Genomic DNA, 26,004 nt, shown 5'->3' with positions numbered 1-26,004 from the left:
ATATATCCCGTCTGGGGTATTGGCTGCATGTTATTGTGGGGTTAAAAGCTGCTAAGTAGCATGCAGCTGATGCTCTAGGGTCTATATGGGGCACCCCTGTGGACCAAAACCACACATGATTTTGACTGTGGTAGAGGAAAATCTCTATTCTCAGAGAAATGATGATACTTTAATATACTGTGGCTGTCCCTTTATTATGCTGTCCCCCCACTCTTGTTACTGCCCTGTACCATTTCTCTGAATATCAATTTTCTCATTTTGCCAAACCCTGTGGTGGGGGAAAAGAATACTGCCACCAAGTCTTTCCACTTGAGTTGTATGAGGTGACAAAAATGGGATGGGGATAGGACTAGGCATCCTTCTCCCTGTAGCCCCAAAGGGGACATTACTAGAAAAAAAAGAAAAAGGTAAAGGCATAAGAGGGTCTGGGAGGAATTTTCCAATCAGTACCAGTTTGGGTCTTTTAATGTGCATGGATGTGGTACAGATGAGAGTAAAAGGGAAGAGATAGGTAGTATGTTTGTGAGAAGAAAGATGATGTGTTGGCTTTGAGTGAAACTAAGCTGAAAGGGAGGGATGAGTTTGAGTTTGGGAGTGTAGTTGGGAGGATCTCAGGAGTGAAGAGAGGATGAGGGAGAGCAGGGGTGGCTGTCTTAGTAAGTGAAGAAATAGGTAAGCGTGTAGTGGAATGGAAGGAGGTTTCTTCAAAGATAATGTGGATGAAGATGAAACTGGGAAGGGAGATGTGAGTTTGTGTAAGTGCATATGGGCCTGGCAGTGAGAAGAGTGTAGAGAAAAGGGAGTGCATAGAGGGATTATGGAGGGTAGTTCCAGGAAAAAATCTTAGTGGAGAGTTGATGGTGGAGGTGCACCTAGAGAGTTGATGATAGCAAATACAGTGTTTAGGAAGAAAGTCAAGCATAAGTACACATGGGAGAAGGTGGTGGATGGAAGGGTATTAGATAGAATGTCAATGGACTATATATTGGTAACCAGGAGTATATTAGGCAGAGTTAAGGATGTATTTTGGGGAGAGAGTGGGGGAATATCAGATCATTTTTTGATGGAAGGTAAGTTGAGAGTGGAGGATAGATAGAGAAAAAAGTAAAAGGACAGAAGGTAGGAAGGTGCTTAAAGTGAATTGCTTAAATGAGAAAGAAAAGGAAAAGGAGTACAAGAAGCTGAAGAATGGGAGGGAGTGAAGGATAGAGTAGAAGTAGGAGTAGAGGAATGGGGATGGTTCAAGGAGGGAGTCACAAGATGTGCAAAGATGGTGCATGGAACAAGGAAGACAGGAGGGCATAGAAGGAAGAGTAGTGAGTGGTGGGATGAGGAAACAAAGAAGGTTGTAGAAGAGAAGAAGCGAGCTTTCACAGATTGGTTACAAAATAGGATGAGGGAGTCTTATGAGAGGTACAAAGAAAAGAAAAGAGAAGTAAAGCACAAGGTAAAGGAGGCAAAGAGGAGAGCAGATGTGAAATAGGGAAAGAGTATGACAGAAAATTTTGAAAGTAATAAGATGTTTTGGAAAGAAATTAAGAGAGGAAGAGGTGAATCAAGTAGAGAAGAAAAGGTAAAAGGTGCAGATGGATAGATGGTAATGGAAGAGAAGGTAGTAAGGGGAAGATGGGCAGAATATTTTAGGGAGTTGCTCAATGTGAAGGAGGATAGGGAGGGAAAGGTAGTTGCAGTGGGAAGTGCTAAAAAAAATGACAGTGATGAGGGAGGAAAATGAGGAAGAAATAAGGAAAGATGAGATGAAGGCAGTTGTCAAGGTCATGAGAGTGTGTTATTGTTGTTGTCATTCCCTAGACTGTCTCTCCGAGCAGTCCTGTCTCCCCAAGGAATGCCATGGCCAGAACGGGATTTTCCCACAAATCCTTTATAGAGTGTATGTTGTGTTGTTTGTGTGCATGATTGTATATAATACAGTCTTTCATTATGTGTAGTATGGGGTGAAGTGTTACATCCTGGGCAGTTGTCCACAATGCAGTCATCCAGCCACTTCTGGTAGCTTAGAAAGGCTGCTGGGTGGTGGGTACATCACACTCTGGCCAGGTGGACTGTGTCCTTTCGTGGGAGAGAGGATTCAGAGGGATGGATATCAGGGGGTCTGGCATGCAGCAATGTGTTGTCTTTTAGTGTGTTAATGGAGCAGTGAGTGATATGATTATGAATATGTTTCTGGAGGCTGGTATTTGGTGGTTGTGGAGGAAGAGAAGAGAGTATTTGTGTGTGATATAGGTATTTGGGTGTTATTTTTTTTTTTTTTTTTTCTTGGTGTGTGGGTGTTCTGCTATGTAATGTAGTGGGTGTGCTGTGTTTGTGGAGGCTGGAGCAAGTGTTTGTGTGCCTCTCATTTCAATATGATCCTTGACTCTGAGGACTTTTGTTTCATAGTGTAGGTGGTCTGTAGGTGTTGTATTTGTGCAGTCTGTAGTTGTTTTTAGGGCTTTGTTTTGTATGGTCTGAAGGGTGTTGAGGTGCATCTCACTGAGATTAGGTGCCCATGTAGGACTCACATAATTCATCACTGAGCATATGCATTGTTTGTATATTGTATTAGTTTTTTGTTTTGTCCAAATGTTGTTCCAGTGATTGATGTAAGTGTGTTAAGTCTAGGTGTGCATTTATTTTTTATGTTTGTGTTGTTTGAATGACATGGACATATTGTATGTTTCACCATGAATTTTCGGTGTGTGTGTGGTATTAGAGTGTTGTTTATATAGAGGTGAAGTATGTATTTGTGTTCTTTTGTCCAGTTGGTGAAAAATGTTGCTCTAGATTTGCCTGGGGCTATTTTGAGTCTGTCTGTAATGAACCATGTGTTGAGTGTATCAAGGTATGGCTGTATTATTTCTGCAGCTTTGTCTGTGTTACAATGTGTGCATGTTATTGTTATGTGATCTGTGTAGGAAGAGATTTGTATTTCTGAGGTGTCTGGTGTGGGGATAGAACTGTGCCCTGTGGTACTCCATTCTTAATGTTTCTGGTGTGTGATGATTGACCATTATATGACACATAAGCATTCCTGCCTGCCAGATGATTAGCCAGCCATCTTTTGGTGTTATTGTGCATGTCTGTGTAAATTTTGTTTGTTAGATTGTGGCAGGGGATAGCATCAAAAGCTTTACTAATATCGAATGTTATGAGAATTGTTCTATGATGTAGCCTATCTGAATTGATGCCATCTGAAATTCTTTGTGTGAGGTTTATCAGAAGAGTGTGGAGTGTAGTGGCCTAAAACCATGTTGTGATTCAGCAAGGAGAATATGTGGAGTGATGAGTTGAAGTATGAGGCATTCAATGACTTTGGAGGGGGTGCAGAGAAGTGTGATTGGGTGGTGCAATATTGGGATTGTTGGGTCTTTATTGGGTTTTGGGATGGTGATTATTTTCCCATGCTTCCAGATGTTGTTGTTGTTGTTGTCGTTCCCTAGACTGTCTGTCCGAGCAGTCCCGTCTCCCCAAGGAATGCCATAGCCGAAACTGGGTTTTCCCACAAATCCTTTATAGAGTGTATGTTGTGTTGTTTGCATGCATGATTGTGTATAATGCAGTCTTCCATTATGTGTTGTATGGTATGGGGTGAAGTGTTACATCCTGGGCAGCTGTTCACAATGCAGTCATCCAGCCTCTTCTGGTAACTTAGAAGTGCTGGGTGGTGGCTGCACTGCAGTCTGGCCAGGTGGACTCTGTCCTTTCGTGGGAGAGAGGATTCAGAAGGGTGGATATCAGGGGTGTCTGGCATGCAGCAGTGTGTTGTCTTTCAGTGTGTTAATGGAGCAGTGAGTGATATGATTATGAATATGTTTGCGGAGGCTGGTATTTGGTGTTTGTGGAGGAAGAGAAGAGAGTATCTGTGTGTGATACAGGTCTTTGGGTGTTGTTTTAATGTTTCTTGGTGTGTGTGGGTGTTCTGCTATGTAGTGTAGCGGGTGTGATGTGTTTGTGGTGGCTGCGGCAAGTGTTTGTGTGCCTCTCATGTCGAGGTGGTTCTTGACTTTGAGGACTTTTGTTTCATGGTGTAAATGGTCTGTAGGTGTTGTATTTGTGCAGCCTGTAATTGTTTTTAGGGCTTTGTTTTGTATAATTTGAAGGGTGTTGTGGTGTGTCTCACTGAGATTAGGAGCCCGTGCAGGACTTGCATAATTCATCACTGAGCATATGAATTGTTTGTATATTGTTGTATTAGTTTCTTTGTTTTGTCCAGATGTTGTTCCAGTGATTGACTTAAGTGCGTTAACTACTTCCATACGGTGACGCCTACGTAGGCGGCATGAGGAGCAAGTGGGTACTTGATGATGCCGACGTCGCCATCTTGATTATATTTATTGTAGTCATACCTACGTAACCTTCATTCTCTCTAAACTGGCTTCATCATATTTTCTATGGTTATCAAAATACATGGGTGAAAGAGAACGAACGATTGAGCACTGACTTTATCTTTTATAGTGCGATTATTATGACGCAACATCGCACGTCAAGCAGCTAATGCTGCCAGACGTGCGATGTGCCCCGGAGTGAAGAGGTTAAGTCTAGGTGTGCATTTGTTTTTAATGTTTGTGATGTGTTGTTTGAAAGACATGGATGTATCGTATGTCACACCAAGAATTTTTGGTGTGTTTGTGTGTGGTATTAGTGTTGTTGATGTAGAGATGAGGTATGTATTTGTGTTCTTTTGTCCAGTTGGTGAGAAGTGTTGCTGTAGATTTGGTTGGAGCTATTTTGAGTCTGTTTGTGATGAGCCATATGTTGAATGTAGCAAGGTATGGCTGGATTATTTCTGCAGCTTTGTCTGTGTTATGATGTGTGCATGTGATTGTTATGTCATCTGCGTAGGAAGGGATTTGTATTTGTGAGGTGTCTGGTGTGGGTAAGTCATGCATGTATAGATTAAAGAGCGTGGGGGATAGAACAGAGCCCTGTGGTACTCCATTCTTAATGTTTCTGATGTGTGATGATTTGCCATTATATGCCATGTAAGCATTCCTACCTGCCAGATAATTGGCCAGCCATCTTTTGGTGTTATTGTGCATGTCTGTGTTATATATTTTATTTGTTAGGTTGTGGTGGGGGATAACATCAAAAGCTTTACTAATGTCTAATGTTATAAGAAGTGTTCTGTGGTGGGGCCTATCTGAATTGATGCCATCTAAAATTCTTTGTGTGAGGTTTATCAGAAGAGTGTTTGTGGAGTGTAGTGGCCTAAAACCATGTTGTGAGTCAGCAAGGGGAATATGTGGTGTGACAAGTTTAAGTATTAGGCGTTCAATGACTTTAGAGGAGGTGCGGAGAAGTGTGATTGGGCGGCGCAATGTTGGGATTGTTGGGTCTTTGTTCGGTTTTGGAATGGTAACTATTTTACCATGCTTCCAGATGTTGGGTATAGTGTTGCGTGAATAGCTGTAGTTTGCAATCTTTGTGAGTGCATGTATACCTTGTGATCCAATGTGTTTTAGGTGGATGTTACTCATGTTATCAGGGCCACAGGCAGATGAGTGCTTGAGATTATGTATTATGTGTTTTGTCTGACTGTCTATGAAGGGTGTATAGTCTGAGTCTGTGGGAAAGTCTTACGTCGAATAGTGCGTCGGTTGTCAGGGTGAGAAGTGAGATGGCTTGTCTGTGCAAAATGATTTATGAGTGTGTTTGCTCGTCTGTTTGAGGGTAGATTGTCTGTTGTTGTGATTATTGCTGCATGAGAGCATGTTGTGTTACTGTTGGATAGTGTAATGCTGTTGAGTGTTTTATACAATTTGCTGGTGTTTGTTTTGTGATCAAGTGTATTGATAAAGTTTTGCCAATTTTGTGTTTTTGTTTGTGTATTTTATTGGCAATGACAGTGTTTAGTGTTTGTATTTGGTCTGCTATGTTTTGAGGGATAGGTGTGGGGGTATTGTGTTTAAGTGTGTCTCATTGTCTGATGAGGCCTTGGATTTGTGGTGTGAAGTTGGGGTTGTGTGATTTTCTGTTGCCTCTAGGGATGTATCTTGTCTGCATTTTGTATGATTGTATTAAAAGTGTGCACAGCATTGTTTATGTTTGTGATTAGTGTACTGTTAAGTGTTTCAAAATATTGTTCTGTCTCTTTAGTAAAAGCTTCCCAGTTAGCTCTCTTGTAATTGGTGTATGTGTGTCTGTGGCCAACTGGGGTGTGCATCTTGTTTTGGTGGTGATGATGATTGGAAGGTGGTCAGAACCATGGGTTCTGACCACTCTCCATGATGTTGTTGGGGTTAGGCAGGGGGAGCAGAAGGTGATATCAGGAGAGGAGGGAGTGTATGGTGCTTGGTGTAGGATATGTGTATGATTATGTGTGTTGTTCATGATAGTCAATGAGTCAAACTGAGTCTGTATATCAAGCCCTCTGTCTGTGTCAGGGTTGTCGACATACTGGGCAGACGACTTGGCGTTGAAGTCACCACCCATGATCAGGTTGGGGATTGAGGCTAGATGGCTAAATTGAGGCCTGAAGGTGTTTGGAACTGTGGGGGATGGTTGGGGGGGAATGTACATGTTAACTATTGTCAGTGTTGATTTGTTGCCTGTGCGGATTCGAATGGATTGGATTTCTGTAGTGTTATCTGTGGTAGGAAGGAGAATTTTGGTTGTGGCACTTGTGTCCACAAAACAGATGGAGTGGTGGATCAGGGTGATGAGTCCACCGCCATTGCCGTCGGTCCGGTCTTGTCTGATGGTGGTGTAATTATGAAATGATGGTGTTTTGTGTGAGTGTCTTAGTTTTGTTTCTTGTATAATTGCAATGTGTATGTTATGTTGTTTAAGAAAGTGTTCGAGTTCATGTTTTTTCGTGTTAATACTGTCAATGTTGTGTTGTAATATGTTGATGTTGTGTGTTCTGTATGTGTTGTATGTTGCCGTTTGGGGTTGAGGTTGGGGTGTTAATGGGGAAGGTATAGGATCTGGGTTAGAGGGGGTAAAGGAGAGATTGGGGACAAAGGAAGGGAGTACTGATAAGGGATAAGGGCAAAGGGAAATTGGGAGTGGGTAAGGGTGCAGATTGTGGTACTCCCCAAGGCAGTTGTAGCTCCTCTTAGGGATCGGTGCCACCTGCGTAGAGCCAGTGGACAGGGCTGGTTGGCGCCATTTGGCCCCCAACTCTTGGGGTTGGGGGGTGGTCCCACGACGTAGATGCTGCCGCTTCCAGATGTTGAGTATAGTGTTGTGTGAATGACTGTAGTTTGTAATGTTTGTGAGTACATGTATACCTTGTGGTCAATGTGTTTTAGGTGGATGTTACTTATGTTGTCAGGGCCACAGGTGGATGAATTCTTGAGGTTATGTATTATGTGTTTTGTCTGTCTATGAAGGGTGTGTAGTCTGAGTCTGTGGGAAAGTCTTATGTGGAATAGTATGTCAGTCATCAGGGTGAGAAGTGAGATGGCTTGTCTCTGCAAAATGATTTATGAATGTGTTTGCTTGTTGTCTGAGGGTAAATTATCTGTTGTTGTGGTTATTGCTGCATGAGAGCATGTTGTGTTACTGTTGGATAGTGCAATGCTGTTGAATGTTTTGAATAATTTGCTGGTGTCTGTTTTGTAATCAAGCATAATTTTGCCAATTTTGTGTTTTCTGTTCATATATTTTATTGGTAATCTCAGTGTTTAATGTTTGTATTTGGTCTGCTATGCTTTGAGGGATAGGTGTGGAGGTATTATGTTTAAGTGCATCTCGTTGTCTAATGAGACCTTGGATTTCTGGTGTGAAGTTGGGGTTGCGTGATTTTCTGTTGCCTCTAGGGATATATCACTTGTCTGCATTTTGTGTGGGCACAGCATTGTTTATGTTTGTGATTGGTGTACTGTTAAGTGTCTCAAAATATTGTTCTGTCTCTTCAGTAAAAGCTTCCCAGTTTGCTCTCTTGTAATTGGTGTATGTGTGTCTGTGGCCAACTGGGGTGCATCTTGTTTTGGTGGTGATGATGATTGGGAGGTGGTCAGAACCATGGGTTCTGACCACTCTCCATGAAGTTGTTGGGGTTAGGCAGGGGGAGCAGAAGGTGATGTCAGGGGAGGAGGGGGTGTAGAGGTGTAGAGGGCTAGGTGTGGGATATGTGTATGATTATGTGTGTTGTTCATGATGGTCAGTGAGTCAAGTTGAGTCTACATATCAGTCCCTCTGTCTGTGTCAGTGTTGTTGACATACCAGGCCGATGACTTGCCATTGAAGTCACCGCCCATGATGAGGTTAGGGGTTGTGGCAAGTTGATTAAGTTGAGGCCTGAAGGTGTTTGGAACTGTGGGGGATGTATATGTTAACTATAGTCAGTGTTGATTTGTTGCCTGTACAGATTAGAATAGATTGGATTTCTGTGGTAGGGAGGAGGATTTTGGTTGTGGCACTTGTGTCCATAAATCAGATGGAATGGTGGACCAGGGTGATGAGTCCACTGCCATTGCCGTCAGTCCGGTCTTGTCTAATGGTGGTGAAGTTGTGAAATGATGGTGTTTTGTGTGAGTGTCTTAGTTTTGTTTCTTGTATGATGGCAACGTGTATGTTGTGTTGTTTGAGGAAGTGTTCGAGTTTGTGTTTTTTTGTGTTGATGCCATCAATGTTGTGTTGTAATATATCAATCTTGTGTGTTCTATACATGTTGTATGTTGCCTTCTGGGGTTGGGGTGTCAATGGGGAAGGTATAGGATCTGGGTTAGAGGGAGGGAGAGGTGTGATTGGGGACAAAGGCAGGAGAGAACTGATTGGGGACAAGGGCGGGGGGAGAGTGGGTGTGGGTAAGGGTGCAGGCTGTGGTTGGGAAAGTGGGAGTGAGGTTATTGGAGGGCAGGTAGAACATGTCCAAGTGTTTGTGTATTTGTTTGTGTCTGCAAGTGTTGTACAAGTGAAGTGGGCCCAGTTTTTGCATATGTTGCATTGAACTGAGCCCTTTGTCTGTCTGCTTGAGGTGATGGGTTTGGAGCATGTTGGGCATGTGTATTTTGTGGTGGGCCCAGGATTGAGAGCAGGTAAGGCACCTGGGTTGGATGGGTGTCATGCAGAATGTTTAGAAAAAGGAGGTGCAGTGAGGATGAACTGGCTGGTGAGGTTATTTAATGTTTGTTTAAGAGAGGATAGAGTGCTGGAGGACTGGAGGAGTGCCTGTATAGTTCCACTTTACAAAGGAAAAGGGAACAAGTATGAATGTAGTAGTTTCAGAGGAATCAGTTTGTTAAGTGTAGTTGGGAAGGCTTATGGGAGGGTCTTGATTGAGAGGATTAGGAGAGGAACAGAGGGAGTAATTGGTGAGGAACAGTGTGGGTTTAGGACAGGTAGGGGTTGCGTGGATTAGATTTTTGTGGTAAGACAGATATGTGAGAAAGCTTTAGGAAAAGGTAAGGATATTTTTTGGGGCTTTCATGGATTTGAAAAATGCTTATAACAAAGTAGACAGGAAGGCACTGTGGGAGGTATTGGAGATATATGGGATAGGAGGAAAGCTATTAAAAGCAGTCAAGAATTTTTACAAGACTAGTAGAGCTTGTGTTAGAATCAGAAATGGAGAGAGTGATTTGAGGTAAAGGTGGGAGTTCATCAGAGATGTGTTATGTTGCCTTAGATGTTAAATTTATATATGGATGTGGTGGTGCAGAAGGTAAATGCAAGGGTAGTGGGTCAGGGATTGGAGATGGTTAAAGAAAATGGAGAAAAATGAGAGATGAGCCAGTTGTTGTTTGCCGACGACACTGTGCATGTAGGAGAATCAGAGGAGGGATTGAGGAAGTTAGTGAGAGAGTTTGAGAGGGTGTGTGAAAGAAGGAAGCTGAAGATAAATGTGGGCAAAAGTAAGGTGATGAGATGAACAAGGGGAGAGAGTGACAGCAGACTGGAAGTGAGTATTAAGGAAAAGAGACTAGAGGAGGTGTATAGTTTTAGGTACTTGGGTGCAAATGTGGTGAGAAAGGGAGGAGTGAAGGTGGAGGTTGAGAGAAGCGAGTAAACGCCTCGGTGGATTAAAAAGTGTAATGAGAAATAGAAATTTGGGAATGGATGCTAAGAGGATATTGTATGAAGGAGTGATTGAGCCAACAGTTTTGTATGGGGCAGGAGCATGGAACATAAGATAGGAGGAGTTTGAATGTGTTTGAGATGAGGTGCCTGAGAAGTATGATAGGGGTTACTAGGCTGGATAAAGTGAGAAACAAGGAGGTGAGGAGGAGAATGGGTGTGGAAAAAGAGTAGGGAGATAGGGTTGATGAAAGAATATTGGGATGGTTTGTACACATGTAAAGAATGAGTGAAGAAAGATTAGTAAAAGGTGTGGAAGACAGAGGTGGAAGGAGTGAACATGAGAGGGAGATCAAGGATGAGATGAATGGAGTAAAAGGGGCACTGGGAAAAAGGGAAATGTCTGTTGAGGAAGGACAGGAGAAGACAGAAGATAATGGTGAATGGAGAATGGTTGTGTATGGATGATGCTGTGATGCATGAGGGGGAGTGGGTGGGGGATGGGGGTTGAGTGAGTGTGTGAAAAATAAACTGACACAGCCTGAAGGTATTTCTCCCCATTTTCTCCATTTCTGCATGAGGGGACAGAGAGGGGAGGTCACTGATTTAATAAAGTAATCTTGCTGTGAATGTGCAGTGTCTTGCAACACTGCTTCTGACCCAGGGCAGTGGGTGAGATGCAGGAATGACCCATCATCCAAGAGGAGCCAAGACAAGAGGAAGGGAAGAGAGTGGATGGGAGTGGAGTATGTTGGGATGGAATGGGTGTGTGTGGTTTTTTGCCTTTGTTTTTTGGCTTTACATGTCTTGACTCTCATATCTTCCTTGCAGACTGATAAGATGAGGTAAAATGGATGGTACAGTGTCCAAGTTAGTGGGTGATGATCTGTGGGACCCACAAGACAGATGCCACTCCCGAGGCTATCAAATCACAGCAAGTTCAACCTGATATCTGCAAAGAGTATTTCACTTCACAGCAGGACATTCCCATTCCAGAGAACAGTTATATGATTTTCACAGAGGAAAAGCCATCACAGTGTGACATTTGCTATCAGTTCTGTGCAACAATAGATAAGCTTGAGCTGCATGGTAAGTTCTGTGTTTAAAAAAGGTCCCAAGGAGATCTGTCTATTAACTCAGCCATTTTAGTCAGCACTGCTATGATGGATAACCATTGCTATAGAGAAGAGCAAAATCAATATCATTGTCCTCAGTGTAATATGGCCTTTTATCAAATGGGTCACCTCGAAGACTACATTAACCCATTAACCCCTTCCATACGGTGCCGCACACGTAGGCGTCATGGGGAGCGAGTGTATTCGCGAGGCTGCCATATCGGCGTCTTGATTATATTTATTGTAGTCGCCCCTCCATAATGACATTCTTTCTAATTCTTTTGTAATCGCATTTTCTATGGTTATCTAAATTCACGGGTGAAGAGAGAACGATCGATATAAGCGGTGACTATATTTTATGATGCGAGTATTATTACGACACGTCGTACGGCTGGCATTGGTTGCTGCCACCGAGATCTAAGTCCATGACGCCTACGTGTGCGGCACCGTATGGAAGGGGTTAAACTCCGATGACAAGATGTCTTGTCATCGGAGTTTAATGGGTTAATAAGACACACAAAAGGCAAATCCTACAAATGCACAGTCTGCCATAAAGCCTTTTCACAGTATCAGGGCCTCAGGATTCATATGCTGACTCAGCATACAGGTAAAAAACTCTTCAAGTGTTCCATGTGCACTGCTTCTTTCACAAAATCACAACATTTGAAGTTGCACATCCAAACTCATACTGGATGAGGAACCACATAAGTGTGTGCTTTGTGGTGCTGCTTTCACTTATACAAGTTACTTGAAAAAACACTTATGGAAGTGCGCAGGTGAGAAGCCATATGGATGTGAGCAATGTGATCCTACTTTCTTAACCCCTTCAATACGGGCCACATCGCACGTCTGGCAGCTAATGCTTCCAGGCGTGCGATGTTGCGTCATAATACTCGCATTATAGAAAATAAAGTCACTGCTCTATCGCTCGTTCTCTTTCACCCGTGAATTCTAATCACCATAGAAAATATGATGAAGCCAGTTTACAGAGGATGAGGGTCACGTAGGTATGACTTCAATAGATATAATCAAGACGCCGACGTCGGCATCCTCGTGTACCCACTTGCTCCTCATGACGCCTACATAGGTGTCACAGTATGGAAGGGGTTGAATACAGGCAGACTACACAAGGGTTTCAAGATACACACAGGAGAGAAATCGTACAGGAGCACCCACTGTTGTGCTCCATTTTCTCGAACAGCTCATTTGGAGATCCGTTTAAGGACTCGTACAGGAGAAGAACCCTGTGAATGTACAATTTGCAGTGCTGCCTTTGCCCATGCAGGTCATTTGAAAGATCACATCCGCACCTACACAGGAGGAAACCTAAACCTCTCAAATACACAACCTTTTTGTGCTGCATTTTTCCTGAGTAGGTCATTTAACCCATTAAACTCCGATGACAAGATTCTTGTCATTTGGTCAAATAAAACAAAAAATCATAAAACACCAAAATGTTTGATCAAACGCCAGAAAAATATGACGTCAGCTCTCGCAAAGCGAGGGCTGACGTCATATTTTTCTGGCATTTGATCAAACATTTTGGTGTTTTATGATTTTTTGTTTTATTTGACCAAATGACAAGAATCTTGTCATCGGAGTTTAATGGGTGTCAGGTGTGTGGGGCTGCTTTCTCTGTAGCTGGAAACCTCAAGAAGCACATTCGCATCCACACTGTCGAGAAGCCACATGAATGCGAATTCTGTGACTCGGCATTTTCTCGAAGATACAACCTACAGAGACATATCAGAACTCATTCTGCGGAGCACCCTAATCAGTGTGAGCAATGCCCTGCAGCCTTTGCTGAGACAGGCAATCTAAACAAGCACATGCAGACACACACAGGTGAACGTCCACACCACTGTGGACTGTGTAAGGCTTCCTTCTCTCAGATGCGTAGTTTGAGGAAGCATATTCACACTCACACGGGAGGAAAGCCACACAAGTTTATTGCTTGTGTTGCTGTTTTCTCTTGTGCTGAAAATCTAGAGAAGCACATAGAAACACACCATTAAAACTGAAAGTTGGTATGGTATTGTTGGATGAGCTATATGTTAACATTGTAATAAAACAAGTTGAAAAAATTTGTAATACTACTATCTATCTTCTACATGTCAGTTGTATTTATCTTAAGACCTGGAAAATGATTGGCAACTCCTATACATCTATAGAGATTTAAGGAAACCTTTATTCCCAGTAGGATCAGAATCTATAACCATATCCTTATCTCCTCAGTCACAGTATAGTTACTAAATGCAACAAGTGTTCACATATTGTGTTCAGGCCAAAAGGAACTCATTTTTGTAAATATCAAAGTGGACTTTTTGATAAAACTTGTTCATCTATCATTTAAGTGCAAGTTTTTGTCTGGAAGAAGTTGGTTGATTAATAACATTTTGTCTCTAAACTGCACCTCCCTACTCCTGAAAACAATAGTAATAGCAATGGTGGATCCAGGATAAAAATTTATGGAGGCTAACATGAATTTTGTAATTATAGATGTCACTTTGGGGGAGGTTAACCTAAATTTTTATATAGATGATGCTTTTAACCACTTCAGTATGAGTCAAATATCCACGTGCACATTACCTGCCTGATGTACAATGATGCATCCCAGTACATGCATTATAAGATATAAAGTTACAGCTGTTGTACTCATTCTCTTTCACCCAGAATGTACATACATACATATACCAAGGCTTTTTCCCCCTTACAAGGGAGGTAGCCAAAAAGAAAAAGGCATAAAGTATGTGTGGGAATAATTTGATGCAGCCTGAAGGGATTTCTCCCTGTTTTCTCCTTTTCTGCATGGGGGGACGGGGAGGGGGGGGTCGCCAATTTCATTAAGTGGCCTTGCTGTGGATGTGCTGTGTCTTGTGACACTGCCTCTGACCCAGGGCAGTGGACAAGGTGAAGGGATGACCCGTCATCCAGGAGGTGCTAAGATAAGGGTGGAAGAGGGTGGATTGTTTTTAGGGATGAAATGGATGGGAATGGTTTTATGCCTTTACCCGGAATGTAACCACAGAAAAAGTGATCAAGCCTGTTCACAGAATAAGAGGGTCACTCAGCTACAACAAGAAAATAAATATAATCAGGAAGATGATGCTGGCATCGTCCTATACTCCACTCGTGCCTCATGACGCCTGTGTAGGCATCATCATATTCAAAGGCTTAACCCATTAAACTCCGATGACAAGATTCCTTGTCATTTGGTCAAATAAAACAAAAAATCATAAAACACCAAAATGTTTGATCAAACACCAGAAAAATATGACGTCAGTCCTCGCACGAAGCGAGAACTGACGTCATATTTTTCTGGTGTTTGATCAAAAATTTTGGTGTTTTATGATTTTTTGTTTTATTTGACCAAATGACAAGGAATCTTGTCATCGGAGTTGAATGGGTTAAACAGGTGTTTTCTGTAGCACAAATGGGATGATTTTGAATATAGATTTAAGTATATGTTCTCGACTTGGGCAAAAGTAATACTTAATCTTACCATTTTTAAAGATTTACCCTCAGTAATGTGTTGAATATCCTTCCAATTATTCTCACTGAAGTGTTTTATTAAATGCTGGGGAAAAAATTCTGCCACATACTGGGGTACACAAGGTAGGTTTCTTGACCTCTGCAATGAGGTAATGAAAGAACAAATGGGGGGACAGTACTTCAGACCCTGCCCCCATCCACCACTGAGTAACAGATAAAAGAAACAAGGAAAAAAATCATGGTATCATCAAGACTTACAAAGTGTTGTATGTCATATGAACTTAATAGGATTCAAAATATGGCACTTCAAAGGTTGGGCATTATGAAAAGTTATGGAAATGTGTTTTATGACTCAAGAAAGATCAATTAACTGCTTTTCTCCAAGAAATATCTATCATGCAAAGTTGACAGCATTGACACAAGTTAGTTTAGGGTGTGATACTGTTTGCTGAAGGATTACTGGTTGGATTAAGGTTGTACATGCACACCATATTCTGTACTAGTATCTTGTGGTATGTAGAGTACACTTGTGATCCTAATATCCTTGCTTTTGATAATTATCTTTTTATTCCATTAAGGAAACCAAGCTAATGCCTCAAACCACACTACATACATTCACTATCTACACCACAGCCAAGGTAGAGAAAACCCATCACATAGGTAGACTTACAACAGTGATACACAGCAGCATACCCTTCTACAGATACCACACCAGAATTGTAATCCAAACACAAAGAAAATATATAGTGTCACAAACATCTACACACCACCCTCCACATCAACCCCGCAAAGGTACTCTCCCCAACTCCAATCCTTTATTAACAAGGCACATACTGGTAGGTGACCTGAACGTACACCCAGTATGCTTACACACACAAAATAGAGAGGAAAAAATAAGTGAAAACTCCAAAACCTGAACATACTGAACTCCAGCAAATATTCACAGGACAACCATTAGAATACAACCAACAATTAACCCATTCAACTCCGATGACAAGATGTCTTGTCATTTGGTCAAATAAAACAAAAAATCATAATAAAACAACAAAATGTTTGATGATCAAACAGCGAGGTGGAGGACTGATGACGTCATATTTTTCTGGTGCTGTTTGATCATCAAACATTTTGTTGTTTTATTATGATTTTTTGTTTTATTTGACCAAATGACAAGACATCTTGTCATCGGAGTTGAATGGGTTAACATCCCACATAACAATGTGGTCACCTTCATTCCAATCACATGCATGGGAAACCATTCATGGTCTCTCAGATCACCGCACCATAGAGCTTGAAGAAATAATCAAGCCTACTGATAAGGATGGAGAGGGGGGGTCACTGACAGGTCTTTAAGATTCTAAAGGGGATTGCCATCAACAAAAGTGACAAAATTTTTACACTGAATGAGAATCCGACAAGAAATAATGGTCTCAAACTGTCAAGAAATAGATTTAATTTGGAAGTGGGTAGAAACAACTTTGCCAACCGTGTAGTTAATGAATGGAATAAACTTCCTGCAGAGGCAGTGCAATGTAGTTCAGTTCAAAGCTTTAAGATTTGTTTAGATAAACATCTAAGCAAGATACTGTAATGACTGCCATTTATTTTATATTATTTGTTAATATTTGTCTTTATTATTTGCTTGATTTTCATTTATTATTATTTATCTGTCAATTTATTATTATTTACTATTTACCTGTTTATTATTTAACTATACCTATGCATTTATTTATTTTATTTATTATTATTTATATTATTATATATATATATATATATATATATATATATATATATGTATATATAATATAATATCTTTTTTATTGCATTTGACCTGGTCATGGACCAAAATGTCTCATGTCATCATGCTCTGCCATTTTAATCCTTTGTAATCCTGATACACAAATTATTAGGAAGTAATATGGTGAGATTACAAAGAAGAAATAAGAAAAAATATTGGAGAATCCAACATTCCAAGACAACATCAGAAGAAACAAACGCTGTGCAGAAAGCTAGGAAAAAAAAATATTAGAGGTTACAGGAAAAAATACAACCCTAAATATATTCAATCCAGTACCCCAGGAAGTCTCTCTTGTAGGAGACCCACAGCCCATAGTTTACTAGGGGAAGATTGTTGATTGTTGATAGCTTTGCTGAAAATGACTTGGCGTTTAGACAGTGACTTGACACCAGCCCCCTCCTTCCAGAAAAATGATATTGATGTTTACTTCTCCCTCCCCCCCTTTCCCACTGAGAGGATGGGGTTGGTATTTACCTGAATATAGTATATAGGAAAGGAATAATATTCATTGGGTCCCATCTTCCTCTCCAGTTTATTATACCTAGCTTCTCATTGATATACAGTTCCAACTATATCCTTGATTTCCAATTACCATATTTAGGTATTAATTCTTGCACTGTTCCAGCTTGGGCCATAATGTTCTGATCAATGGAGTGGTTGGGAAATGTGGAGTTACAGGAAAGAATCGTAGTGGAGAGTTGATGGTGGAAATGTGTCTAGAAAGAGAGTTGATGATAGCAAATACAGTGTTTCGGAAGAAAGTCAAGCATAAGTACACATGGGAGAGGGTGGTGGAGGGAAGGGTGGTAGAGTGCTAATGGATTATGTAGTGGTAGATAGGATTATGATAGGAAGAGTTAAGGATGTACATGTGCTAAGGGGAGAGGGTGGGGGAATATCAGATCATTTTTGGTGGAAGGTAAGCTGAGAGTGGAGGATAAATGGAGAAAGAGGAAAGGGACAAAAGGTAGGGAGGTGCTTAGAGTGAACTCTTTGAATGAAAAGGAAAAGGAGAAGGAGTACGAAAAGAAGCTGAAGTAGGAGTGGGAGGGAGTGAAGGATAGAGTAGAGCTAGGTGTGGAGGAGGAATGGGGATGGTTCAAGGAGGGAGTCACAAAGTGTGCAAGGATGGTGTGTGGAACAAGAAGGACAGGGGGAAATAGAAGAAAGGGTAGTGAATGGTGGGATGAGGAAACAAAGAAGGTTGTAGAAGAGAAGAAGCGAGCATTCACAGATTGGTTACAAAATAGGACAAGGGAGTCATATGAGAGGTACAAAGAAAAGAAGAGCGAAGTAAAGCAAAAGGTAAAGGAGGCAAAGAGGAAAGCAGATGTGAAATGGGGTAAGAGTATGACAGAAAATTTTGAAAGTAATAAAAAGATGTTTTGGAAAAAAAAATTAAGAGAGGAAGAGGAGGCGAATCAAGTAGAGAAGAAAAGGTAAAAGGTGCAGATGGAGAGATGATAATGGAAGAGAAGGCAGTAAGGGGAAGATGGGCAGAATATTTGAGGGAGTTGCTAAATGTGAAGGAGGATAGGGAGGGAAAGATAGTTGCAGTGGGAAATGCTAAGAAAATGACCGTGATGAGTGAGGAAAATGGAGTAGAAATAAGGAAGGATGAAGTGAAGGCAGTTGTTAAGATGATGAAAGCAGGTAAGGCACCTGGTCTGGATGGATGCCATGCAGAATGTCTAAAAAAAGGAGGTACAGTGATGATGGACTGGCTGGTGAGATTATTTAATGTTTGCTGGAGAGAGGGTAGGCTGCCAGAGGACTGGAGGAGTGCGTGTATAGTTCCACTTTACAAGGGAAAAGGGGACAAGTGTGAATGTAGTAGTTTCAGAGGGATTAGCTTGTTAAGTGTAGTTGGGAAGGCTTATGGGAGGATCTTGATTGAGAGAATTAGGAGAGGAACAGAGGGAGTAATTGGTGAGGAACAGTGTGGATTTAGGACGGGTAGAGGTTGTGTAGATCAGATCTTTGTGGTAAGACAAATATGTGAGACAGCTATAGGAAAGGGGAAGGATGTTTTTTAGGCTTTTATGGATCTGGAAAAGGCTTACGATAGGGTAGACAGAAAGGCACTTTGGGAGGTTATGCAGATATATGGGATAGGAGGAAAGCTTCTAGAAGCTGTCAAGAGTTTTTATGAGAGTAGTAGAGCTTGTGTCAGGATTAGAAATGGAAAGAGTGAGTGGTTCAAGGTAAAGGTGGGACTTCGTCAAGGATGCGTTATGTCGCCCTGGCTGTTCAACTTATACATGGATGGGGTGGTGCAAGAGGTAAATGCAAGGGTAGTAGGTCAGGGATTGGAGCTGGTTAAAGAAAATGGAGAAAAGTGGGAGGTGAGCCAGCTGTTGTTTGCGGACGACACTGCACTTGTGGCAGGATTGGGGAAGGGATTGAGGAAGTTGGTGACAGAGTTTGGGAGAGTATGTGATAGAAGAAAGCTAAAGATAAATGTGGGTAGAAGTAAGGTGATGAGATGTACAAGGGGTGAAAGTGTCAGTAGACTGGAAGTGAGCATTAAGGGAGAGGGACTGGAGGAAGTGGATAGTTTTAGATACTTGGGTGCAAATGTGGCAGGAAAAGGTGGAGTGAAGGTGGAGATAGAATGTAGATTGAGAGAAGCGAGTAAATGCCTTGGTGGATTAAAGAGTGTAATGAGGAATAGACATTTGGGAATGGATGCGAAGAGGAGACTGTATGAAGGAGTGATTGTACCAACAGCACTGTATGGGGCAGAAACATGGAACATAAGAGAGGAAGAGAGAAGGAGTTTGAATGTATTTGAGATGAGGTGTCAGAGAAGTATGATGGGGGTTACTAGGCTAGATAGAGTGAGAAATGAGGAGGTGAGGAGAAGAACGGGGGTGGAAAAGGAGCTGGGAGATAGGGTTGATGAAAGAGTATTAGGATGGTTTGGACACATGGAAAGAATGAGTGAAGAAAGACTAGTAAAAGAGGTATGGAAGGTAGATGTGGAGGGAGTGAACATGAGGGGACGTCCTAGGATGAGGTGGATGGATGGGGTGAAGGGGGCTTTGGGGAAGAGGGGAATGTCTGTTGAGGAAGGACGGGAGAGGACAGAAGACAGGGGCGAATGGAGAATGGTTGTATGTGGATGATGTTGTGATGCATGAGGTGGAGTGGGCGGGGGGAAGGGGTGTTAGGTAGTTTGTGTGAGCAAAATTTGATGCAGCCCGAAGGGATTTCTCCCCGTCTTCTCCTTTTATGTATTGGGGGACGGAGAGTTGGGGTCACCGATTTAATGAAGCGGCCTTGCTGTGGATGTGCTGTGTCTTGCGACACTGCTTCTGACCCAGGGCAGTGGACAAGATGCAGGGATGACCCGTCATCCAGGAGGTGCTAAGATAAGAGGGAGGGTGGAGGGGTGTGGAGTGTATTCAGGGATGGAATGGGTGGGAATGATTTTATGCCTTTTCATTTTTGGCTACCTGCCTTGTAAGGGGGAAGAAGCCTTGGTATATGTATCTGTCTATATATTATTATTCTCTATTGACCTGTTTATTATTTAACTATACCTATGCATTTATTTATTTTATTTATTATTATTTATATATAAATATATATTTTTATAGTATATTTTTTATTGCATTCGACCTATTCATGGACCAAAATGTCTCATGTCATCATGTTCCGCCTTTTTAATCCTTTGTAATCCTGATACACAAATTATAAGGAAGTAATATGGTGGGATTACAAAGAAGATATAAGAAAAAATATTGGAGAATCCAACATTCCTAGACAACATTAGAAGAAACAAACGCTGTGCAGAAAGCTAGGAAAAAAAAAATATTAGAGGTTACAGGAAAAAATACAACCCTGATTATATTCAATCTAGTACCCCAGGAAGTCTCTCTTGTAGGAGACCCCCAGCCCATAGTTTACTAGGGGAAGATTGTTGATTGTTGATAGCTTTGCTGAAAATGACTTGGCGTTTAAGACAGTGACTTGACACCAACCCCCTCTTTCCAGAAAAATAATATTGATGTTTACTTCCCCCTTTCCCACTGAGAGGATGGGGTTGGTATTTACCTGAATATAGTATATAGGAAAGGAATAATATTCATTGGGTCCCATTTTCATCTCCAGTTTATTATACCTAGCTTCACATTGATATACAGTTCCAACTATATCCTTGATTTCCAGTTACCATATTTAGGTATTAATTCTTGCACTGTTCCAGCTCGGGCCATATCACCTAAGCTATTTCTTCACAATCTTTAGACATATGGTCTTAATTTGTTCCCATAAGCTATTAAGGCCCTCCCATCCTTTATCAAGATATACCTTCTATCAACCTTATTTAATAATGTTAATGTTGTTAAAACCAGCTTGATAACAGTTGGCAATCTTATAAAAAGCCGAAATAAGAGTAGGGAAAATGTTTGTCAAGCAGGTGTTTACTGTGTGCCATGTTTAGGTTGTAAAAAGGTCTACATTGATGAAAGTTTCCGTGGTATTGATAAAAGAATATTGGAACATAAATATGATATGAAAACTTACAATATGAATAATGCCATTGTTAGACATAGATTCGATACAGGCCACAATGCTGACTGGAATAATTCTAAGATTATTAAATATGAAAACCATACTATGAAACGTAGATGTTTTGAATCTGCTTTTATATCTCTTATTGATAATATAAATCAAAACAATGGATTTTTTACAATAAACCTTTAGCAATTTTAATAACCAAGTAACAAGCAATTTACGCAAATTGTGTTTACACCGGTTTTATGTTTGTTTCTCCCTGCAAGCTCAGGCTATATAAGGAATCAGATGTTTCTCCACTGTGTTATTTCTGAAGAAGCCCTGTTGGGGGAAACGTTAAATACATTGGATCCCATACTCTGCGTTTGGCCTCTCTCCTACAGCACTGTTGCAGTCGTTGCTAATTTTACAGACCCAATACTTTTAGTCTTCTCTCATATGGTTTATCTGCCAGGCTGGAAACCAGTTTGATTCCTGCCCTTTGTATTTTCTCAATCTTGCAGCAGTCTGTACATCTCTCTCACAATCTTGCTGATACATCTGTCAGGTAACAGGCTGCCTTTTATCACCACTTCCAAATCTTTCTCATCTTTTGCTCTTGTAAGTGTTCTCTTCCCCCCAAGGAAAAGTCTTTTGCCATTATTGCCTGTTTCCAATACTTTGCATGTTGTATTGAACCTTCCCATTCTTGGTCCTTTGCAAAAAATAATGTCTAGATCTTTTTGCAATATCATACAGTCCTCATTATTCACTCTTCTCATGAGTTTTGCATCATCTGCAAATATGTTGACATAGCTTGTTGTATCTTCCATCATCTCATTGATATGGATTGTCAAGAGACATTATTGGTGCAAACACTGAATCCTGTGGAACTGCACTCATTACTGCTCTCAATCTTGACATTGTATCCTTTACTGCTGTCCTCTTGTATCTTCCCCTCAAAAAATCTTATCCATATGAGTAGTTTCCCCCTCAGTCCTCCAGTGTGCACCAATTACCACATAAATGGACTGTGAGGTACTTCATCGAAAGCCTTTACTTCAGTTAAGGTGTGTTTGAACTCACACTACTGTTTGGCAGAGAGACTGTTATGATTATAAAGATATAAGATATAGATATTTAGTATATAATACAAACCTTTACATGTTTTGATTTTTGTCTCTTTCTTTCAGACTCACAAGAGGTAAAATGGATGGTACAATGTCCAAGTTAGTGAGTGATGACCCCAATCACTGGAAAAGAGATAAGAAGAGCTTTTCAAAGCAGACCCACAAGCAAGATGCCCCTCCCAGGGCTCATATCAAATTAGAACAATTTCAGTCTGATACCTGCAAAGGGTATTCCACTTCACAGCAGGACATTCCCACTCCAGAGAACACTTGTGTGACTTTGACAGAGGAAAAGCCATCAAACTGTGACATTTGCCATTTGATGTTTACTACCAAAGATGACCTTGAGTGCCATAGTAAGGTCTGTGTTCAGAAAAGTTCCCAAAGAGATTTGTCTTTTAACTCGACCATTTTAAGCAGTACCACTGTGATGGACAACAGCAGCTGTAAAGAAGAGCAAAAGGAATATTATTGTACCCGGTGTGATGTGGCCTTTTATCAAATAGGTCATCTCGAAGACCACAATAAAATACACACAGAAGATAAACTCCACAAATGCACAGTCTGTCACGCGGCCTTTTCCCGAACTGGGAGCCTCAAGGAACACCTACGCACTCATACAGGCAGCAAAAAACCACATAAATGTAGTCTTTGTGATGCTGCTTTCTCAGAATCAAACAGGCTGAACAACCACATACGGACGCATACGGGTGAGAAGCCGTATGAATGCGAACAGTGTGGTGCTGCTTTCTCGGAAGCAGGCGGTCTGCGCAAGCATTTCAGGATACACACGGGACAGAAACCCTTTAAATGTATATACTGTGATGCTGCTTTCTCCCAGAACGGTTACCTGAAGAAACACGTCAGAATACACACAGGTGAGAGACCGTACCGGTGCACCGTTTGTAGGGCGGAATTTAGTCGGACAGACGACTTGAAGATCCACACACGGACTCACACAGGTGAAAAGCCGTACCAATGTACAATGTGCAGTGCCGCCTTTTCCCAAAGAGGTCATTTGAAGTATCACATCAGCACCCACACAGGAGAAAAAACTCACAAATGCCCAACCTGCACTTCAGCCTTCTTCTCCCCTGGAGATCTCAGGAGGCACATCAGTACTCACACAGGAGTAAAGCCCCACAAGTGCCAAGTGTGTGGGGCTGCTTTTGCCGTGGCTGGAAGACTCAAAACGCACATCCGCATCCACACTGGCGAGAAGCCACATCGATGCCAGTTTTGTGACTCGGCATTTGCACACCCGAGTGACCTGTGGAGGCACGTCAAAACCCATTCTGGGGAACGCCCCTACCAGTGTGAGCAGTGCCCTGCAACCTTTGCCGAGATGAGTAGACTAACAAGGCACATGCAAACGCACACAGGTGAACGTCCTCACCACTGTCAAGTGTGCAAGGCTTCCTTCTCTGATTTGGGTAGTTTGAGGAATCATATTTACACTCACACGGGAGACAAGCCGCATAAATGTACTGCTTGTGTTGCTTCGTTCTCCCGTGCTTATGGTCTAAAGAGACACATGGAAACACACACATAGATTGTCTGTTTAAGGTGCAAATTGTCTCCTAGTGTAACTTGTTGGATTTTTTACATTATAGTAAAAGTAACCACCATGCCCAGGTACAACTTTGCATTTTCTCTCATAATGTTATTCATTTTCAAGAGAATCCTGTTTAAAACAAATATCTCAAAAGTAATTTTTGAAGGACTTTTTTTTTTTTTTACAATATCTGTCATCTGCTAATTTTCTTTCTAAAACATGGCATACAGCACCATCTCTTGATTTTAGTTTTGATAATGTCATGTTGTATACCAACACAAACCATCTCAGTTAACAATGTCCTGTACTGAAACATACTATTCTTCAGGGATATTGAGGTTTTTTTTTATCATCTTTTGGGGGTGGTCTTGACTCCCTAAATATCTATGACAATAGGCAAGATATGTGGATAGATGGCATAGTTACAGGCTATCAGTTTGAACTGAAATATCTCTCTGGAGAAGTTTTTATATTGGTGCATAATAGATGCTTACCTGTGTGCATGTTAGTCCTGTAATGCTGCCTCTGGGCACTCAAAAAAGCAAGGGTAGTATACATGACTCGTTTATAATTTTTGCATTGTGCTCCTGTACGAAATACTGCACTGTATCGCACTATGCCACGTGGATGCCACAAACGATTTGTATACAATGATTTCTACAACATTATACAGATATTTTTTTTATCTTGGCCCAAGTGCACCAGTAGTGATTTGGTACTACTTGATAAAACTAATTATTCTTTATACAAATTAGATACATTATTTTAGATCGTTTACACACTATGAAAATGAAAGTTTCACTACAAGTACTGCTAAGAACATACCAATCTGTTTTAGCAAATGTCAAGTATGTTTTGCATTTATTCCTATAATGCACATCCTATTTTCTGTCTAGTTTTATTTTCCCTTTGGTTATATTTATTCTGTGTAATTTCTTTCTTCACATACCATTTCACCTTGTTTTATTTTTCTAATCTTATGTGATAAATTTAATAAAGTGTTCCAAAAACAGTATCTCTTATCATTTGTTTTGCATAATGCTTTAAAAAATGCCATTTTTATTCTTGTAAGATAATCTAGCTCCATCCTTTTGCTCCCCATGTATGTTCTGTACATGAATCATATCATTGTTGCTTGGCAGTTATCATATGCTTTCTTTTAGCTCTCTGAGTTCTGTATGTTATTAGAATATTATTCTCTGCCTCTTTTTCCCTAATCACCCAATCATGTATTTTCTTCAGTAGTCCTTTCTTCATCCTCATAATTCCTAGATTTGATATTAAATTGCCTGCAATGCTCAACATGACCATCATTCATCAAACACAATGACAATGCTTGAAAGATGAACATAATTCATGACATCACTGTGGAGTAGAAAACACCATGGTTAGGTTTTATGAGAATGCCTGAAGCAGACAATGTTTTGGGGATTGGATCAGTAATTTCAAATTGCAATGAGTAAAAAAACAAAAGATTTTGTCATATATTTAGCTATTGTTGACTTTGGTAAGTACTAAAACATATTTCGGTAAAACTAGAGTCTACCTTTAATTTTCAAAGTGGTTACACTTTGATATGGATGAGGGAAAATGCTTTTAAACTTGCAGTTATAAATTATGGTATAGTAGTAACACGGAAAACAAACATGTCATCACATAGCTTGCATAGAGCTCCAAGTTGTTAGTAGTGTATCGTGCATCTTGATTAACTTGATATTGATGAGGCCAAATGCTTTCAAACTTGCATATAGGATATGATATAGTACAATTTATTTATACCAATACAGCATTGAATAAAAAAAATTATAAGAGTTGACTGCAGCTGTTGATTGTAGTCAGTCATGCTGTTTACTGACAACTACAGTCGCATGCACTTATTTTTTATTAATATTGTCTTAAATAGAAGATTTTATGAAGGAGTGATTGTACTGACAGCACTGTATAGGGCAGAAACATGGAACATAAAGAGAGGAGGACTTTAAATGTATTTACCTAGTTGTATTATATGGGAAGGGAGCTATGCTCGTGTTGACCTGTCTTTGTATCTTTCAGCATCAAGTTTATTTTTAAAATCGTGAATAATATTTGCACACACTTTTTTCATCTAAGTTATTCCATATATCCAGCACTCTGAGGGAATATTCTTTTTCCTATCTCTTCTATAGTTGTCCTTTTTGAGTTTCTTTTCATGACCTCTTGTTTTTCCATTGTCATTTTTTAGTAAATCTTTTCTGTCAAGGATTTCCATTCCTTTCATAATTCTATATATAGTCAGTAGATCACCTCTTTCTCTTCTTTGCTCCAGTGTTGTTGTTGTTGTTGTTGTCGTTCCCTAGACTGTCTGTCCGAGCAGTCCCGTCTCCCCAAGGAATGCCATAGCCGAAACTGGGTTTTCCCACAAATCCTTTATAGAGCGTATGTTGTGTTGTTTGCGTGCATGATTGTGTATAATGC

At 40.8% G+C, this 26,004-nt stretch overlaps 1 protein-coding gene across 5 annotated transcripts in view; it reads left to right on the top strand.

The window, feature by feature from the left end:
• Positions 1-24,556, top strand: part of LOC143031999 (uncharacterized) — a 47,223-nt gene extending 22,667 nt beyond the window's left edge. For 3 of the 5 annotated variants that reach the window (XM_076196441.1, XM_076196438.1, XM_076196440.1), the window contains one exon: positions 22,059-24,556. In XM_076196441.1, the coding sequence (XP_076052556.1) occupies positions 22,075-23,547 (1,473 nt within the window). In that variant the 5' untranslated portion in view covers positions 22,059-22,074 and the 3' untranslated portion in view covers positions 23,548-24,556. Of the gene's footprint in view, positions 1-10,794; positions 11,053-20,020; positions 21,936-22,058 lie in introns of those variants that run through there. The other 2 variants (XM_076196439.1, XM_076196436.1) reach the window with 2 other exon arrangements.
• The last annotated feature ends 1,448 nt before the right edge of the window (positions 24,557-26,004 follow it).

The sequence above is a fragment of the Oratosquilla oratoria genome, chromosome 12 (genome assembly GCF_046742065.1).
Source record: "Oratosquilla oratoria isolate Oo_2021 chromosome 12, ASM4674206v1, whole genome shotgun sequence".
In the NCBI taxonomy this organism is placed as follows: Eukaryota; Metazoa; Arthropoda; class Malacostraca; order Stomatopoda; family Squillidae; genus Oratosquilla; species Oratosquilla oratoria.
This window is presented reverse-complemented; position numbering and strand designations above follow the sequence as displayed.